Genomic DNA, 20,078 nt, shown 5'->3' on the forward strand with positions numbered 1-20,078 from the left:
AACTAGATGATCTTTAAGGACCCTTCCTATGATTCTAAAACACCAGAATTTGCAATCAGGCACACACTTTTCTCACTCTAAGCATCATGCAGTTCTTGGGTTAGACAGGCATCCTTGCCTCGTGTAACGCCTCTTGTTCTCTCACTCCCTAGTGTTCAGTCCCTAACTGTAGCAGTGAGAAGCCCGTTCCTGATGGGCACAGAGCGTACCTCCCTGAGGACAGGGAAATCCAATCTGTGATCCCCTGTGACTTTGCATGGGGAGCTGATTGTCAGGGGAAGGCTAGAGCTGGAAAGTCTCAGTCTCTGGCTCTAGATGGCTCTTTGAGTGACAACTCTCTTATTCATCTCAGCAGCAGAACCTGAAACAGTGATCTATGGGGGGTATCACTACCTGGGGGGGCTTTGTAGTCTCCCCTGTATCTCAGTAAGGGTTTGCTTGCAGTTGCAGGTGGGCACAAGTGGGCTTTTTTTGTTGCTCTAAAGATTTTCCTGAATTATTCCCCTACACTTCCTGAATAAAGTATTTGGAATAATTACCAGCCTGGATGACTCAAAACTGCATTTCTTGTGCAGGAAAAAACTTTGGCAGCAACTGTGAAAACCATAAGACAGGAAAGAACATAGAGTTTGCAGCATTGTATGAATGTGTTCAGCACTCCCTCAACTCTTTTATTTGGTATCTTAGGATGAGGCCAGTGGGAATTCTGCCTTTGGGTTTGACCCTGAATCATGAAGAATACTCTTCATGAGCTACAGTGTTTTCACAGGCCACCTGGTGTAATGGCAAGAGTGGTTATTCAAGGACATAATGAGTAGTTCAGATCTAGCACACATAATATGCACAGCAGCTGCTGCTCTCCTCCTTTTTCAGGCTTGGTAACTGTGAAACTACAACCTTTAAATAACACCCTCTTAACTCCGTAAAAGTTTAAGGATGCAGTAGGTAAGGAAGGAGCCAGAGCATCTTGGTTTAGGGCCTCTCAGCTGGAGCAAAGCAGGCACAGCCGGCTGGGAGGCTGCTCAGTGTGTGCTGAGCCTTCCTCTGCCAGGGGAGGGGGAACAGAGCCCTGACAGAAGGTGAGGGAAGGCCCTAATCATATAATCATAGGTATGCATCCAAATGTGCCATAATGGAGTTTATGTTTTTTCCCTGCATGGCATGAGATCACCAGAAAACAGACATGCCTTGCTAAGTGGAGGGAAGAAAACCTTGCTGGCAGGTGTGATTGCTGGCATGATCCTTTGGTCACGCATCTTCTGTGCTGGAAGTCATTCTTATTTCTGTCGTGTTGTGCACTTAAGCTTGGTTATAATTTAAATTAGCAAGGGCTAACCAGCCTTCAAAAGGAGAACTGCATCATGCAGCTCATCCTGTACATCTGACTGGCCACAGAAAACACGGTGGCAGAGACTTAGCAGCTGTGTGCAGGTCAGATGAAGGTGTCCACAGGCCAGGGCTACTGTCAGACTGCTGTGCTCTGCATCACCACACTGACAAGAAAAGCCTCTCTGGAAAAGATAACCACGTCAGGCTTTCTAAGTAACTGATGAGGGGTTTTTAATTTGCTTTGTCTACTGCAAAAAATACTTGATATTCCACGTTGAATTTAGAATTTCAGTTACAAACATAAGTATTGGGCTTAGGTAGTCGTAGCAAAACATTTCTTTTGAGCAGGCACAAGAAAATCAAATGAAATGTTAGAATATTAAGCTTACCAGAGGAGGAAAAGGTCACCTTGATCTTCTCTCTCATTCAATCAGAGTGTGTAGTTGGGCTGGAGTCAGGGTCATCCAGGTCCCTAGGGACCCTGTTTTTCCTGTCAGAATATCCTCTATCACATCATCTGTCATGTTTGTATGGAAAGCTTAAATGCTGAGCTAGCAGGTGGAAAGTGGGACTAGGCATTTTTCAGCTGCATGTGTACTTTAACCTGGTAAGTCAAAAAAGACTGACAGCAGTGCTATTCCCAGTTTTTTCTTCCCTAAATGGCACTGCTTGGTTGATTTGACTTAAGTCCATGAGTAACTTTTGGCTTAACTAGAAAAAAAAAAAAAATCTGATAATTTGGTAATGATTCAAATCTTTCTTTTGCCAGACTCTCCTGAGAGTGCACACTGTGCCTATTCAGGCTGAGTTTGCAGGACACCAAGGATATAATAATTGCATTTATTCCCCTTGGGTAAAAGATGTGGATACACTAATGCTCTGTCATCTTGAGTTTCTTTGGAAACACTATAGATTTTGGAAATGGGTACACTGCAGTCCTGTAGTTTGCAGTCCCTTACCTTTGAATGAGTGCAGTGTCAGGGGGTGTCTTTGTTTGTGCCTCACAGTCTCTGACATTTCAGCACTCTGAAATCAAGTTCAGGAGGCAAGAGAATGTGGCCACCGCCTCTCTCACTGGCACCTCCACTCCCTGCACGGTCCTGCCTTCAGTTGTCCTTCTCCTGGGGAGACTCTGACAGATGGAGCTGCTGCTGGGCCCTGGGCTGCTGCCAGGGGGATTCTCTGCAGATCGGTGGCATCCATGTCCAAACCTGTCACTGCCTGGATGGCCTTTCCAACCTGGGAAGCTCCTGGGAGTTCTCCCGGGAAGTCAGCCCAAGCCTGCACAAGCTGATTCCCTCACACACCCCCTGTAGAAAACGGACTAGTGTATGACATAACAAGTAATGGAGTTATCATTTGGTAATTGAGAAAATGTCTTCTCATGATAGCTGCCTGTAGTTTTACATGTACAATGTTATTTCCCACTGTAAATTCTGAGTCGAGAAAAGCCTGCTGGGTTTGGACTCTGCCAGGAAGAGGAGACTCCAGGTGATAAATGGCATAAATATCAATATTTGTAGACCATGGTACATTTAGATATTAATATTAAACTACACATGTATAATTACACCATTTGACTTTAAAGAATAATTTATTTTGTCAAATAAACTCCCAGAATGATGAGGATTTGCATTCTCTGAAAAGTTAATCAAATCATAAAAGGCAATGAACAATAGAACAGAAGAACCCTTGGCTGGACTAAGATGTTGCAGTTATTGCATGTATCCTAGAATATAATCATACCATACCCACTTAAATATACATTTTTATCTTTTAACTTACTTAATAGAGTTGATTTAAATTACTGACATACGTTTTGGGACATACAGTAGGGTATCAGTTAAAATTTTATGCTACAATTATTAAATCCAAAAAAAGTGTGATCTCATGTACAACCTCATTTCAAACAATCAAGGATTTTATTAAGCATCCTAGGAAACAGGAACTTCTATTCAGAATTAATGTAAGCTCTGCTCACTCGCTTTATCACAACCATTGTTATGCTTCATGGATGATCTGCCTTCATTTCTTTATATATGTTTATATCTCTCTAAGTTTCCTGAATGAAAGCCATTATGATGGTGTTAACAACTCACATTTTAAGAAATAATATTTTTAAGCACAGTCTTGATTTTTTTTTCATCATATAGCTCTTTGATACATAATATATAAATATGTAATATATTTAGGTGTTAAATCCATATGAACTAAATTACTAAATTTCTGTGTAGAGCTAGAAGTCACTTTAACAAACCAAATATGAGACAGAAGTATAATAAGGAAGGCGAAAAAAAAGCATTAAAGGATCATTAAAAATAATTTTTGTAAGCTTGTAAAAATGCATAGTCTTGAAATTTTTATAGAAAAATCTTCCTGGGCTACAAAATTACTAGATTTTTTTATGAGTTCAGGTTACTTAATGATACTTTATGTGCTACTTGCTTACTTGCTTGCTGTGTCCTTTTGGCTAAATACCATTACTAACGTAGTGAAATACATCCAGGGTTAAGACTCCTTAGCTTTTATCCTGACTCTAACGATACCCTCTTTGGCTTTTGTCTGGTTTGACCTTTCTGCTTGTTTTGCTTTATGGATGACTGAAAGATTTACAGCCAGAGAACTGGCTATGAGGAGTAATTATCACTTGCTATATACACTGCTTTCATAACTCGAGATTTCCTATATGCTGTGTATATATGTTTCCAAAGCAGTGAAATCCAGGATTTCATAAATAAAACACATAAATAAAACACATAAATAAAAATTTAAATGGAAGAAATAGTTATGCAGCAGTTAAAGATGAAGGTAGTTATTTCTTAGGGCAAAGCAAATTTTAAAACTGTAATTACAAGGGTAAAAACTGTTGCAACCCAAATCCTTGCAAAGGTAACATATTTTTCTTCCTTGATTCTTTCTTTTCTGGCAGCTTCTGCTGAAGAATAATCTTCTATCTGACCTGACATTTTCTTCCTTATTTGAACTGCGATTCTTAATCTCAGCATTTTTGTCTTTAAACAAAGAAATGGTTGCCTGCAAGTGGATGAGATTCATGAAAAAGGTTTTGCTCATTCATTATTTATAAGCTTCTATTGTGATTTTCTTTTTTTAATTGGAAACTTTCAACTGGTGTTCGTTATTGCTGATAAGTGATAAGGATAACTGAAAAGCTTCTCAGTCCTGTCTGACAAGGATATATTATGAAAGTTAAGATTGCATTAATTTGCTAAGACTTTCTACATGATCCACAACATGAAATGTTTCTGTATTTATTCTGAAGGAAATTAGCTTTCCTGACACTTAGTTTCATTCAGCATTGTTGAGGCATTTGAGACAGCATTTCCAGTCATGTGGTAGATCGTTATTTTGCGAAACAGCTTTCAAAACAAGTGAGACAGGTAGGGCAGGTTAGCAGAGATTTTGCAGGCAATTTGCACAGGATTTACTGAAATATGGGAAGTGTTCTCAGGCTTGGCATCAGTTTGCATTCTCCTGCTTAGGTTTTTCACTGCTTGTGTTTGGCCCGTCTTCTTTCCCGGGACTTGCTCTCTGAACTCTCTTGGCCACAGGATTGTTGTTGCTCAGTGCAGCACATAATCTCCTCAGGAGACTTCCCAGGAGGCAATAGCGGGAATGAGAAAGACCTAAGACCTGTCAGTGACAAATGATTGCTAGGTGACTGGTGGTGTAAAGTGTTAAAGAAAAGCATTCACTCTTTAAAAGGGAATGTGAGCAGAAGGTAAATTGGAGAGAGAGGCCTCAGGACACCATAATGTAATGTGTCAGAGCACCCTTCGCCCTTTCTCTGGACTGAACCTGTCAACGAGCTGCCAATAGCTTGCTAATGGTGAGCTTTCAGACAGGTCAGATGTGCCTTTGAAAGTGTGAGTCCTTGTGCAATGGCATGATTTTTGATTCATGTCTAGGAGATTGATTTGAAATTTGAAATTAAAATCTGTCATGGTTTAAACCCAGTCAGCAACCAAGCCCCACGCAGCCACTCAGTCACTCCTCCATCAGCAGGACTGGGGAGAGAATTGGCAGGATTAAAGCATAAAACTCAAGGATTGAGATAAAGACAGTTTAATAAGAAAAGCACAAGCCATGCACACAAGCAAAGCAAAACAAGCAATTCATTCACCACTTCCCATGGGCAGGCAGCTGTTCAGCCATCCTCAGGAGAGCAGGCTCCATCACATGTAACAGTGACTTGGGAAGACACATGGTGACACACCAAGCATCCCCCTCTTCATCCTCCTTCCCCCACTTTATATACTGAGCATGATGCCATATGGTCTGGAATCCCTTCGGTCAGTTGAGATCACCTGTCCCATCTGTGTCTGCTCCCAAGCCCTCCCAGCCCCCTCCCCAGTGTGGCAGCATGAAAAGCAGAAAGGGCCTTGGCTCTGTGTAAGCCCTGCTCAGCCATAAAAAAAAAAATCTCTATATTACCAACCCTGTGTTCGGCAGAAATCCAAAACACAGCCCTGTACTAGCCACTGTGAAGAAAATTAACTCTACCCCAGCTGAAACCACCAGAAAATCTTTCCAAATTTTAGAGTCATTCTCTTCCTAAGGATCTTCAAGTATTTCAAGTGTGTATGGACCAGGCTTAGTTTCACCTGTTGGCAAACACTTTGCCAAAACTCTTCTGAGATTTGATAACTAAGTATTCCCTGTAGCTGCCAGTAGTCCTGTTGAGCTGCAATGCATGAATAAGGAATAATGGTCAGGAGCTAAATGGCTCTGTTGTAGGACAAGGTTTAATAATAATGGTTCCTGAGATAGGCTGCTGGGTGCTGATTATGCAGCAAGATTTTCTAAAATGCTAAGCATCTAATCACCCCGACTGAATTAGGATGGTTAAGCAAGAGGGGCAGCTGGAAAACAATGGGAGAAGGGATTGTTAAACTGATGTCATAGGAAGGTTTAAGCGGCTACAGTGATCATTTTCTGTGTGGAGAAGCAGGAGAAGATAGATAAAAAATTTTGAATAGCTTTTCAAGGACAAGTCATGGAGAGAGCACCTTTTGCAGGCATGTTTTTTCAGAACAAACTAAGACCTAGGTATTTTGTATGCTTTCAGCTATATGTAATATTATATTTCTGCTGCCTCTAAATTGAGAATAGCCTGTGTCCTCTAGACGAGAAACCTCTGTGACCCTTAGTTATCTGGAAAATAGTCCATGGTAAGTTTATTAAATTTACCTTAACATTTACTTTGCATTTGTTGGAAATTGAATACTCATCACTTGCTCATATTTCTCTTTGTAGTTTGCATGGAATTCTAAGTTTATAAAGAGCTGCAGTAACAAAACAGTGTTCTTAGTACTGTCAAGCTATGGTAAAGTGTTACGAGCTTTGAAATCCTTAATCTTCATTTGGAGTCGTGGTTTCGGCACTGCAGTGATGTTAGAGCAGACATGTAACTTGGCTTTATGGTAGCCTAGACCATGCTTTTTACATGGATATATCCCAACAGACATATAGGAGTTCATGAAACTTTGAAGGATACTGTGTTTTTTCAGAGTGCCCTTACTATTATAAGCATAAATTGTACTGCTGCTCATACTGGTGTAAACATTTTTTATGTTGGCTTAACTGCATCACCATGAGGGTTATTTCTACAACTGCAGTTAGACTGACATAATTGAGGGTGCTATTAGCTTTAGATGTAGTGTCATTGAAAGCTAGACATAGAGGAAAATGAAGGAAATCCATCTGTCCCATCTCTTATGCATTGCAAGTGCATTTCTCTCATCCCTAAACACTCTCAGTAGAAACTGTCTTCATGAGGTGTGAATAAGTACACTTTAAAAAGTGGTGAAAATAGAAATTATGACGTATAGTGAAAGGAACTGAAACTAAGCATCTGGAAATTCTCAGTGTAAGTGGATAACAGTCAGACTGGTAATCACAATACTGCTGTGCATTTTGGTAAGTTTGTTTTACTCAGCTGATATCACTTGCAGGATTTTTTTTTTTTTTTGCTTTTATTCAACAAGAACATGTAACTTCCTCATATGGTCTTGAAAATCCTCTGTACTGACTTTGTGAAATGTGAGCTAATTAATTAAGTGGTAGTGTGTCAATTTGTATGGAGTTGCATAAAGTGGTGTACTAGTTTGAAAAACAAACCAGTGGGAGGCACCAAGTCAGAATAACAATTTAATGGAGGAAATTAAAGAAAAGGGAAAAAAAAACCTAAAAGAAAACACTGGCTCAAACTGACAGAGTCAAGATACAACCTGTTAGTCAGGGTGGTGGTAACAGTCTGGTAGAATGGTGGCTGCAGTCCTCTGAAGCAGTGATCCTGTAGAAAAAGGGTCTGCTCTTCCTCAGAAGGTCCAATGGTGGCTGTGTAGCTCCTGTCCTCTGGAAATCCAGTGGAAAGGGTTGTCTCTGGTGTTCAGAGTCTCAGATTATATCCACAATGGGATGCTTGGTTCCTCCCTCTGGGTGGAGCATCTCACAATGGGGTAATGAGTCATGAGGCCAAGTGTTGATTAGGCTCATTAACAGAAGATAGTCCGGAGGGAGTTATCTATGAGTCATTCGGCAGGACAATGATGGGCCATCAACAGCAAGACAGTCTGGGGGGAGGAGGCAAGGAAACACTGCCCCACCTGGTTTCAACGGCTCATGAGGATGGTAATAGAATACACTGCAACCCAGGACAAGAGTGCTATAAAATTCTGTAATAAAACATGTAGAAAAAAATTTTAATACACCTTTGAGAGTGTCTCATTGTTTGTGGGCAGAAAGCTTTCACGTTGGCCATATAAGTAATCTATTCTATGACAATTTATTAACAACAAGGATTAATTGTTTATAATTCTGTGAGAATTATTGGCATAATTCACAGTCACATTTTTCTAGGCCAGTTTTATCTGGGTTGGTTAGTTTTTATAACTTTTGTCCCTCTGTGAAAGAACAGCTTCATATCCTAGTTCTGAAATTTCTCCACTCTTGTCATGGTATTGACAAACATTATCTCACAAACCCAGCATCTTTTCCCTCCTATTTTACTTCTGCATTTTAACGTGAGCTTCAGTACAACCTCTCTATCATGACTATGGAAAGACCTAGTTAAAAATAATAGAAGCACTACAGAAAGAAGTCAGCACCGTATTCTGAATATTCTGAAAAGCACTTTGTTGGTGTGTTTCTTTGAAGGAGTTCTACTCCCTCCTGTCCTTTTGTTGTTGAACACTCAGAGGTTTTGAAAGATACAAGCTACATTATACAAATACTATCCTAACTTTAATAATTCAGAATTCCCAAAGGAAACTGAATGGAACGGCATATAGAAAAGTAGAGCTTGCAGTCCCATCTTTAGCTGTATTGACCTATGCAAGAGAGCAGAGAGCCACAGTGCTGTCCCCTTGCTTTAATTAATATTTGGAAGTGACTTTGTCACTGATCAGCACTTGTGCTTGGGGATCTGAAAAACCAGCAGCTGTGCTTCTCCTTGCTGGGAGAACAAAAGATCACAAAAAACCTTTTTGTGTCTCCCCCTCAGCACCCCTGCAATCACACTATAAAATGGATAGTATATCCTTCCCCTCAATAAAAATATGGTTTATTTCCCTCACAGACTAATTTCCACAGTTGTCACTACTTTAAGATATCAAATATCTTTACAGGTTTTCTTGACTTCAGTAAAGTGTGGCATGTCCTCTATGAACTGTACTTTCCCATTGGTAAGGGACAAGGCATTGATCATGTGGTTTCCAGGCAGCAAATATTGAGGGTTTTTCCCCATACTCTTAGGTTTTTAAGTCACAAAATCTTGCTCTTCAGGCTGCCATGGAAGTTTGTTTCTCAGAATACTGAGCTCCATTCCTACAAGGGCTAGCTCCTGCTACCCAGGCTATCTAGTTCAGGCACATTCTCAGTGTTACTTCACCTGTGAAAGAAGCCGTGTAAGAATTTATAGATGTTGAAAAGAAAGGGCATTGTCTGTCACATGAATTAGTCACAGAAAAACTTTCTTAATTGCTGTACTTTAATCAGACCACAGATTTACACTGGTTATGTATATGCTTTTCCACCTGTTATGTGCTTCCTACATCTCATCTAGTCCCAGTAAACTCTCCATACAGAAATGGTTGTAGAGCAACCTTCATTTCCCTTCTATGCTCATCAGAGTTATGAGGCTTTAGCCTGTTGCTGTGAAGTTGGTACTAGACCAACACCAAGGTGTGTGTCATCCCGTTTTGGTGTCAGGGGATGCTGTGGACTCTCTGGCATCTAATGTGCACACCGTATATCAATACGCATCCTGATGTTTGTCTCTCTTCTCTCTAGATTATGTTTTGATGTTTTAGATCTGCAGGTAACAGCTATCATGCTACACATACAAATGGAAGTGGATTGGTTCTGGTTTTAGCATTAACCATTTTAGCTTTTAGATGATTTCTGGAAACATTGTATTGTTTAGGATTGTCAAGAATTGTTCATGTATTTATTTCACAGTGAATGTTCACTCTGCGACAGAAATTATGAACTTATATTCACTCCGAAGAGTATGTGGTGCCATGTGGATGGGCTTTGTGAAACTGCTGCTGGACACCGGCAGATTTTGCTTTTATTCCAAATTAGTCTTAGGTCCATCCAAGTGGATCATGCTCATGTGAAAGGCAAATGAGTCTTCAGAACTGCAAACTCCAGCTTTTGTTGGAGGTGTAGTAAATGCCTAGAAGTCTCTGCCAGATTTGCAGCCCAGTCTACAATTTGCTGGAGACAATTTTAACAATATAATAATATATATAACAGCATAACAATAAAAATAGCGGTTTGTGTTAAGGAAACTTTTGCCTCCTGTGAGCTTAGTATTAGTATTAGTCAGCCTGTAGATTTTACTAAAATGAAGCTAGCTGTGCTATTCAGCAGAGCTGTACAGGCAAAATCACTTTGAGTGAGAAAGGAGAAAAGGTTAATGTGGAGCTGTTGGGTGAAATACAGCCTTTTCAAATTTGCCATCTAGCTCAAGATCATCAGCTCCCAAAATCAGTGTCACAAATAGGGTCATGAGCTTGGAATTTAAATGTAAATTGGGTTGTGCATGCCCAAACAAAGAGGCCTGAAAGGAAATTTTTGTCTCTGCTGAGCCAGCTCTTCAAAGAAATCTTTAGCCAATGGGCCTGTGGTTTGTAAGTCTCATCAAAATATAAAAGTTTTAATGTAAAAATGATAATTTAGTAAGCTCCTGCGCTTCTAAGCTGTACCAAAAACCTGACAAAAATGGCAGAAATTAATTCATGCCAGATGTTATCAGAAGTGCTGGACAAATGCATGTCAGAGTTCCAGGTACAGTGGCCAAGGCAGCAAACAAATTCCTCCACCTGTATACTCTATTCTGTCAGGTACAAGAAGGCCAGAGATGTGACAATAGTCCCAAAACAGCAGATGAGACTAACAATAAAATTTTAGCTCAAGTGTGTGTTGGTGTTAATTACATAACATAGTATGTTTTGCAGTCAGGGTACTAATGAGTTGCTAATTCCCATTCAGAGAATTGATTCCCAACATATCTACTAAGTAACCAGTCTACTCCATACTGGCTGGAGCCTGTCACCGTGACTCTCCTGGGAAATACTTCACAGGGCAAGATGTCCTAGTTGTTTAAATGGGAAGGGAATGTGTGATTTAGCTGTGTTTGTTCTCCCAGTAAAAATTTCATGAATAGTGTGAGCCAGTAAGAAACTATGTGATCTTTAAGCTGGAGATGACTGTCCAATAACAGTTTCCTGATTATGTAAACGAGTTCTTAAAATACTTTACATTTCTTTCAAGAACCAGAAATATTTCTTTTAATGATGTTAGCTGTCTGGCATTCTGATTTAATTATTCATGCCCTATTCTTTCATATTTCTTTTCCTTTTGACATACTGTCAAAAAAGAAAACAAAATCAGTTAAATAATTGAGAACATGTGAACTGCCATAAATAATCACTCTTGTTTGTTTCTCTGCAGAACAAAAGGAAGTAAAGGTGGGAGAATACAATGCTGTGGATGACAAATTGGTTATAATCAACAACAGCATCAGGTTCCAAGGTAGGAGACAAAACTGGAAAGAGGTACAGGAGTGGCATGGGTAGCTGTATGTAGTTTCTAAGACTGTGTGCTCTTAAAAAACTGGTTTAAGATTTTTAATATCAAAAAACTGTAGAAAAGTAAACACTATAGAAAGTAAAAGGGAACTGACCTGTGCTTGAAAAACCAGGAGAATTCTGAACAGAAAATTGCAATGTTTTGATATTGTATACTTGTTTTTTATTCCAATGATAGGGCAAAATCAGATTTTTTATGTGTACACAAATGTTCTTTGATATTTTAAGAAGCAGGTTCTTCATCAATGAATAATGTTCTATTTCATCCCCATTTCCCATGCCCCCAGCTCATCTCACCTGAGGGATGTGAAACAGAGCCAGACAGGGTTTTCAGACCAGCAGCACTCCCAAGGTCCGCAGCAGACATATAGCCTTTGTTGCTGTATCTTGCTGGTTTTTATGCCAAGGTGCTCCAAAGATAATATGGCGGCCTCTGCCCTCAAGAAGTTGGAGTGCAGGCATATCCATGTTTTTCAGAGCCCATGGCTGTGGCAGCCAGGTGTGAGCTGAAATGAGTTTTAAGGGTGTCTCCTGCTGAATATAGGCATACACATTATTTTCAAAGCTTATTTTTAAGATTTAATCTTAAACTGTGCTATGGTGCAGTTCAATGAGAAAAAGTGAAGTCAGCTTTGTGAGTTCTGTGTGGTTTTCCCTTGGAAGTGGTGAGGTGGATCAGTATCAAGCTGTTGTACTATTGTACTCTCCTACACCTACCTCCAGTAGGTCCCAACACCCAAGTTTTGCATGAACACGGGTGGAGTTTCATTGCAGTGATCTAATTCATGACTACTTGTCTATCTGCTGGAGCTTTCTAACTTTCCTTTTGGTATGCCTTGCTGGGCTTAAAAGAGTACAGCTACACAAACTTCTCACATCTCTCTGGAGAATGGGGCTTTGGAAATGAAGAGTGAAGAATCTGTCCCAGTTGCCAAAGTCTGGGACCCAGTAGATTTTTTTTGCTGCAAGGAGGAACTAATGATGCAGGTGAATACTGATTCATTCCCACTAATTTCCAGAGAATATATCCAGGATGAATCCAGTTACAGGAGACAGTATTTGTTCATAACTCCTCACCTTTAGGGACAGTATATGACGGGGAAAAGTCTCTGTACAGTGTTTTTTCAGGACAAGACTGCTAGGTGTCGTTCTGACCACATGTGAAGGTGGTCTTTCCACCTATAACCTGTCTTGTGGTTTTCTTAAGATGTATTATGTGACTCTCAGTGAATCTTTTCCTTTTACTCATCTTGGCTTTCATTGAGACAGTTGAATATTCCGTGTGGAGGACACTGACTTCCAGTCAGTATAAGAAGCCTAGTAACTTTAACTATTTGAAATAGAGAGTAGTAAAAATGTTCCTGTTTAAACCGTTGCAAAAAATTCCACAGCAACAGGAAGCAACAGGAATGAATGACCAGTGCACAAACAAGAAAATACATTTTGTAGACTCACTGTTTGTTTATATTTAATAAATGCAATCCATTAATATACTCTGTAGAGTTTAGAAACAGTAGGGTGAGGTTTTATTTTTTTAGTGTTAGTTCTTTTAAATCAGGCATGTGTTTTATTGATTTTTTTGCTTGTTACTTGTCTAATTTTATGAATTGCCATGGACTGTAAACACATGCAATGTAGAGGGAAAGAGGAAAATCTCAGGTATTTTTCTCCAATATCAAATCAACAAATGGTCCCTTCACTGCCACTTTTTTGTGATCACCTAAAGGAATTTTTTTTTGAAAAGTTGGACATAAAGACCAAATGATAGCAAGTTTCCATGGTCTGAATTGTTTCATTTTAACTCTTATGGGTAAAGCTATTTTATTGTGCAAATCCTTGAATATTCTTTTAGGTGCAAGGCAGAAGAGTGGATGTAAAATTTAGCCATGGCAGCTGCTAGTCAGGTACTCACAGCTCTGCTTCTGCAGTCGTGCTCTGAATGGAGTTGCTTGGCCCCGTGGCCCTTGCAGCCCCAAGGAGAGCTGATGCAAAAGGACTGGCTCAGGAACTGTAGGGCACAAAAATCTGTTTCTGAAGGAAGACACTGATGCAAAAGGCCTTTTGCCAATCTCCTGCACCAAGGACAAAAATTAGTAAGCAGGTGAAATGGAGTGTGGGAAGTCAGGGATGCAGAGCTTTATTGCAGTTGTAGGAAAGTGATTCTCCTCATTAAACCAAGAAGCTTTTAATTAGTTGGAGCTGACTGTCGATGAAGTACACAGCTTTAAACATAGTTTTTAAATTTAGACATTCAAATCCACATCTGCAGGGATTAGCACAGTGGATCTATCTCTATAAAACTTTTGCTATCCATTTTCCCATATTGTTCCCTTCTGTAGAATCCTGAGGGCACCAACAACCCTCCCTTCCCTCCTCCCAGGGCTTCCCCCACCATGGCCACAGCCCAGGACCACTTTTCAGCCCCAGGGCCATCAATCCCTGTCCCAGGGATGCCACAGTAAGGCTGATCTCCAGACAGGCTGCTCGAATTTGCTCTGGCAATGACAGATGCACAGAAACGATGCTTTCTGTTTTCTACTCATTGCTCTGTCACTTGTCTCAGAAAAGCATAACCTCCTGGTAAAATTTACACTCATAGTATGCATTTTAGTGTTTGTTTACTTTTAAATGAGGCTAGTTAGCATGTATGGGGTTCTGCACTGGGGTTTTGTTGTGTTTTTTCTTCCAAAGAGGATATTTACCTGCTCCAGAAATGCAAATCTTCATGTCAATCAATGTGACTAACATATGTCTGTCAAAGTCACTGATGTGGTTCACCGTTGCTAAGTGTGCTAATTCAAGGTATAGTACTTAGGTGAGGCAAAGTTTCTTGCAGAAATTCTACATCTGGTTGAGCTTTAGCCTTTTTTTTCTTCACGCAATTCTAGGTCTTGAGCCTCCAAAGGACAAAACAATTATACAAGAGGAGCTGCGCAAAATCTCCCTGCCTCTCTACAGCATCCTCTCTGCCCTCACAATCCTAGGAATGATAATGGCCAGTGCTTTCTTGTTCTTTAACATCAAAAACAGAAATCAGAAGTAAGACATTCATGTTTCTTCTATCACAAATTCTTTCATAATGTCATGTTCATAGAACCAGTCATGGGTATGTATCTATCTCTATGTATATGTAAAGAAAATGTAAAACTGTGGAAAGATGGTATTTTAGAACCACTTAATTGAAATCACTGGGTAATATATTCACATTGAAACAGACTGGATTTAAGTTCTTTAATACTGTCTGAAAAGTGTAATTTTCTAATTTATGTTTGACTGTCTGCTAATAATGTTAACTCTAGCTAATTAATCCATCAGTAAAAGAGGGGGTCTTTCTACTAAGCATTCAAAATCCTGAAACAATGCCAGACTTTATAAAATAGCAAATACTGTGCATGCCTATAGATTTCATGGAGTTCTAGAAGAGTTATCTGTTTACCTGGTTACAAAATGCTCTTCTTTATTGCTCTTGTAGCCTAGCAGTAATCTTTTCATCTTTAATGCACTATTACCTTTTGTCCATAGACTAATAAAGATGTCCAGTCCCTACATGAACAACCTTATCATCCTTGGAGGGATGCTTTCTTATGCATCTATTTTTCTTTTTGGTCTTGATGGATCCTTTGTCTCCGAAAAGACGTTTGAGACACTTTGCACAGTAAGTAATTCCATATATTCTAGTTCAATTCTAGTTGAATTCAGTCTTACAGGAAACTCTGTGAGGAATGCAAACAGAAAAGTTCAGTAGTTGGACATGTCATTCCATTAAATCACTGATTCTCATGCTTCTTTCCTGGGATATTTTCTGGGACCAAATTCTAAAACATGCACAAAGCTTCATTATTGTGCTGGTTGGTGGTTGTTGTTGTTGTTGATATTATTATTATTATTATTATTATTATTGTTATTATTATTAAAAGCTTCAGGTGCATTGGGATTTGATCTCAGACTGAAAGGGTGGACACACATTCCTGTTTTGAAATCATATCTATGACGATGATTTACTAAAGGTTGTGTTCATAGCATGACAACTTGTAATACCTGTAAAGCTACTGTGTTTTCTTTATACATTCCATATTATTTTAAACTACATCACTGCTGCTTGTCTATATCTCTTTAGTCAGCCTCTTTGGCTGACTCTCCAGACTTCTTCTACTATTTTGAGGCTATGCTATAAATTCTCACAAGCCTACATCCATATAGAATACATTCTAGTTAAATCAAAACAAGCAGCTCTGAAACCAAATTAAATATGTCCACCTAGAAACTTGTAATGTCTTAATTGTTCAGTGTAATATGCACTTACTCTGACTTGCAGAGGCCTTTTCAAAGAAAGGGAAAGGGCAAGAACTTCACTGCAAGGATACTTTTTCCAGAAGCAGTACAAAACAGCATCTAAATTTATCCTATATATCTTCTCAAAAAATTCAGGATTCTGATTGACCTGTTGCCTAAAAATATCAGACTTAGAAGTTACCTTCACAATCATTTTGATTCTTCTTCATGTCTCTAGAAAGTTGCAGTTCACAGCACCTTTTGTTTTTAGGAGCCTGAATTTCTGATCATGACTGGCAAGAGAGAAATTTTACTTCAAGTTGGATGCCTAAAGCCAAGTTTACTGAAAGTTGGATGCCTAAAGCTAGTTGATGCAGATACATCCCAATATGTCAGCTGAAGCCCTGCATACTGGCTAGAACCATTACAGAAGTGAAACACCATGTGACCTGTTGAGTTAGACCATTTCAAAACACTGGAGATTCCATAGCACGTGCTAAGGTGGACTAGAAGACATACTATAGGTACATGTACAGGATTGTCTGATGAAAGTCTTACCTTCCTTAGCTGGGCCTGGACACAGCTGTACTTCAGACACTTTAGCAGCAAAGGAAAGGAGAAGAAAAGAATATCCAGTCTTCCTACAACTAGAGCTCTAATTATCAATACAGCTAGTAGAAAGAGGTGCCTTAAAGATTTGAAAAGGATGATCCTGTTCACCTCTCCCAGACTAGTCTATAACTCTATGAATACAGTGGGGCCAATAGGAAGTAAAAGACATCATCCATTCTTTAGCCAGGAATTATGCCCTTTTTTGTGAAACAGCTTCTGATGGAGCAGAAGAGTCATTAGGAAGCCAGCTGTTGATGTCAATCCCCATTCTTTTCTCATTCTCCACTGCAGAAGGATCTAGTGGCAGGGGACATAATTTTTAAGTCCTGTGTCTGCTCAGCATTGAGGGGCTTGTATCCAGAGCTCCTGAGTTCACTGCCAGGCTGCAGGCCACCATATGACTGGGCTACAACCCTCCTCTGGAAGCAGCCATGCACTGCTGAACAGAAGGAAAGTGGGAACCAGAGGTACTTATCAGCATCTAGCTGTTCTAGGAAACAGATTTCCAACCAAATGTAACTATATGAGACTAAATTTGAGTCCTTCTTTATATGTGAAACATCTCAGTCTTAACTCTGAAAAATGAACCAACATCCAAAATCCTGTGCCTCTGAGCTAGAACATTTCTTCTGTCTGATTTTTCTCTAATCTGCTTCTCAAAATGCAATCACTACTCTTATATCCTAAATGCAACAAAATTTAACTGTGGGCTGCTTTTGTCTAATCTTACATATCTCTTCCTTTCATTCCAATTTGTATCTGTCACATTATGTTAGGTCTGTTTGTCTGCCATAGAGGGATAGATCTGCACCTGAGTAAAACACCTACTTGAGTTAGGCGACCAATAAAAGAAAGGGTTGGAAGAGAATGCTGTGTCCTAGAGCCAAACTTTGATTGAGAAATATCACCACATGCCTTAAGCAGAGGGGGTTTTTTTTGGTTTTTTTTACATAGTTAAATCCTGTATCAACAGAGCAGAGTCTGAGATTTCTTCCCAGTCTTGGCTTTCCAGGTTTTTGGTCCAGTACAGAAGCATTTCTGATTATGTTTTCCTGTGCATGGCTACTGATATATCTTATGAATCCCAGCTCTATCAGCAGTTAGTGCTACAGTCATAGATGCAACAAATTCTTCAGTAGTTGTCACTAGGGAAGGTTTTTCCAACTTCCTACTCATTAAAAAAATTCTTACAAAATTTCTCCTCCAACTGTATTTTTTTTAAATAGGCTAGCTTATGCTTCTCTTAGATATCATCTCTACATGGCTACCATTGACTGTGATAATTCAGTTTTATTGTATCTAGAAAACTCTGAATTAATGCTGAAAAATTCATAAATATGAGAGGCAAACCCACTTACCTGTTGAATAACTCTTCTCTTTCTCCTCATCTCCTCAAAACAGTCACCAAGTGCAGGGTACAGAGTATACATTTGGCTTCATGTCAAAAACATCCCAATTCCCATGTGGGCAATATGCTTAGGGATTTCATAAGGTCTGCTAACAGATACCAGTGCTTATAGGATCAGGCCAGGACAAATCTCTCTTCATCATCCATCTCCCTGGAAATGCATGGTTTTGATTAGTCATTCTAGCCATGAGAGATTAGTTTAAAATTCCCATTTGATTTCAGACTGTGGATTAGTCTTTTAAAAAAATAGTTACATTTGAGAATGATCATAAAAAGCCACTGAGACAAGTCATCAAGGTGTAACAACTGTATCTCAGACACAGAGAGCCATGTCAATGAAGGGAGATATTGTTTTTTGGAAGGGAAGTAAAAATATTCGTTCAAGTTTTATAAGCACATGCAAACCTATAAAGCTGTCATTAGTGTTATCCCCTGCCTAAGCCAAGTAATCACCCTCGTTGTCTTCTGTATTTCAGAAGTGATTAGATCTCACCAGGGTAGCAGTATATACACAATAGCCAGTGTACTTAATTAGATACATTATATATGGTCCCTGTTTAAGTTTCTGAAAATTTTCGGCAACACTTATAGAAAGTCCTTAGAACTTCTGTTGACTAAGGTGTTCATGCCACAGGAAGGGGATGGGAAATAGGTGGTCTTTAAGGTATCTTACAGTTCAGGCCATTCTATTATTCTATACTCAAAAATTCAGGAAAAATCATTTCCAAATTGTAGGTATTACATTCAACTCTGTTGGATTTGTTTCCTCTAGAGCATTGTTGTTTGTAGTGCTGTTTGGAGGGTGAAATGCTTTGCAACCTCAGCTGTTTTTTTGCTTTTCTACACTATGTCTATATGTGGCATATGCCTAATGCTGTAGTATTCCAAGGACACTGAAAAAGGATCCAAAATTACACCAGTAACGCCTGAAAGTTTCAAAGGATTTATTTGACAAGTTGTACTACAACTTTCCACTCTGTAAGGCACTCGGTGTAAGAGGATATGGTCCATAAGTCACTATGCTGAAACATAGAAACAAATGTTAAATCTAGTTAAGAGTCAGTAAAGCACTTTAAGCATACAGTTAAAAATTTGCTGGATAAGGGATTATATTAGTCTTTAAAATTATATAATGTTGACTCTGTGACAGAGTGATAGAGTGAGTAATTGGTTCCTTCCCAAACACACTTATTTTTACCTTGGCATGCCCATTTTCTATGGAAAAGTAATCAGGTACATTTACATACATAATAATTCTGTGTTTTCTCAGTAAGAACTCATAAGAGCAAATGTAACATAATTTAGTTTCGTGTCAGAATTAGAGATTAGGTATCACATTTTATAACTCCAATTATATGGAATTAAAATGATCCAGAGCAGTGAGTTCTGAGAAAGTGGTCATTGTATTATTGAACCATTAGATCATGTCTTACTTAATAGCAACTTTATTGGTTGCACAGAACAAGAAAAAACTATACAATATTTTGTTACATGCATATGTATGCCACAGTACAAAGTGTTTCAGATATGAGAGAATGAGAAGGATTTATCTTTGTTTTTAATCTCGGAATTACCATGGTATCATAGCAAAAAAAAAAAAAAAAAAAAAAAAAAAAAGGAGGAAGTTAGAAGTAAGGGTGTGAAATGAGATGTGATGCCAACTGGAAAAATGCAAGCAAGTGGAAGCATATTTGAAAGCATTCATTATATGGAAGAGAGAGACTCAAAATTAGCAATGCTAGTGACATATCCTATGAATAGAGTTTAAGGTGACATACTAAATAGAGATACTCAAAATAGAGAGAATATTAGATAAGATCATAACGTTTAGACTTCTGTAATACATTCCACTGAGAATTTCATGATTTACATTTAAGATGAGTAATGTCTTTTCAAGTTGGAACTGCCATGGGATGAAAAACTACTATGGTCCTGAGTACGACCATAGTCTTCTCTGTTATGCATCTTCCTCAAATAAGTAAACCCAATTATTAAGTTGGGGCTGAAGATATTTTAAGTACTCCACATTGCACTCACCCATAGTTCCACAAAAAAAGGCCTGGTTCACTAGGTCATAGTAGAGAGAACAGCTCTTCTCCTCGGTCATGGTAGTTCCGATGTGTAGCACAACTTCCTCCTGGGGAGTGTCATTGTAGTGACTGGGAAGGGGCAAATGATCTGTCTTGAATAATTGAATATAGGATTCATGCTTTGTTAGGAGATATCTGTTCTGCAGATAGAGATTGTCTTTCAATATCCTTTACACTACAAAGTGCTCTGCAAATATAAGAGGATCTAAGTCTTGCAATTTACATAGGTGCTAAAATGAAGCATGCTTTATC

General features: G+C 39.0%; 1 protein-coding gene across 1 annotated transcript in view; it reads left to right on the forward strand.

Annotated features, from left to right (window-relative positions):
* GABBR2 (gamma-aminobutyric acid type B receptor subunit 2) overlaps window positions 1-20,078 on the forward strand; it is a gene marked incomplete at both ends in the record, with an annotated part of 465,867 nt that overhangs the window by 290,957 nt on the left and 154,832 nt on the right. The window contains 3 exons of the mRNA XM_082281997.1: window positions 11,308-11,388; window positions 14,333-14,483; window positions 14,967-15,099. Coding sequence (XP_082138123.1) covers window positions 11,308-11,388; window positions 14,333-14,483; window positions 14,967-15,099 — 365 coding nt within the window. The remainder of the gene's footprint in view (window positions 1-11,307; window positions 11,389-14,332; window positions 14,484-14,966; window positions 15,100-20,078) is intronic.

This window comes from Coloeus monedula (assembly GCF_965178545.1).
Source record: "Coloeus monedula genome assembly, chromosome: 1".
Classification (NCBI taxonomy): domain Eukaryota; kingdom Metazoa; phylum Chordata; class Aves; order Passeriformes; family Corvidae; genus Coloeus; species Coloeus monedula.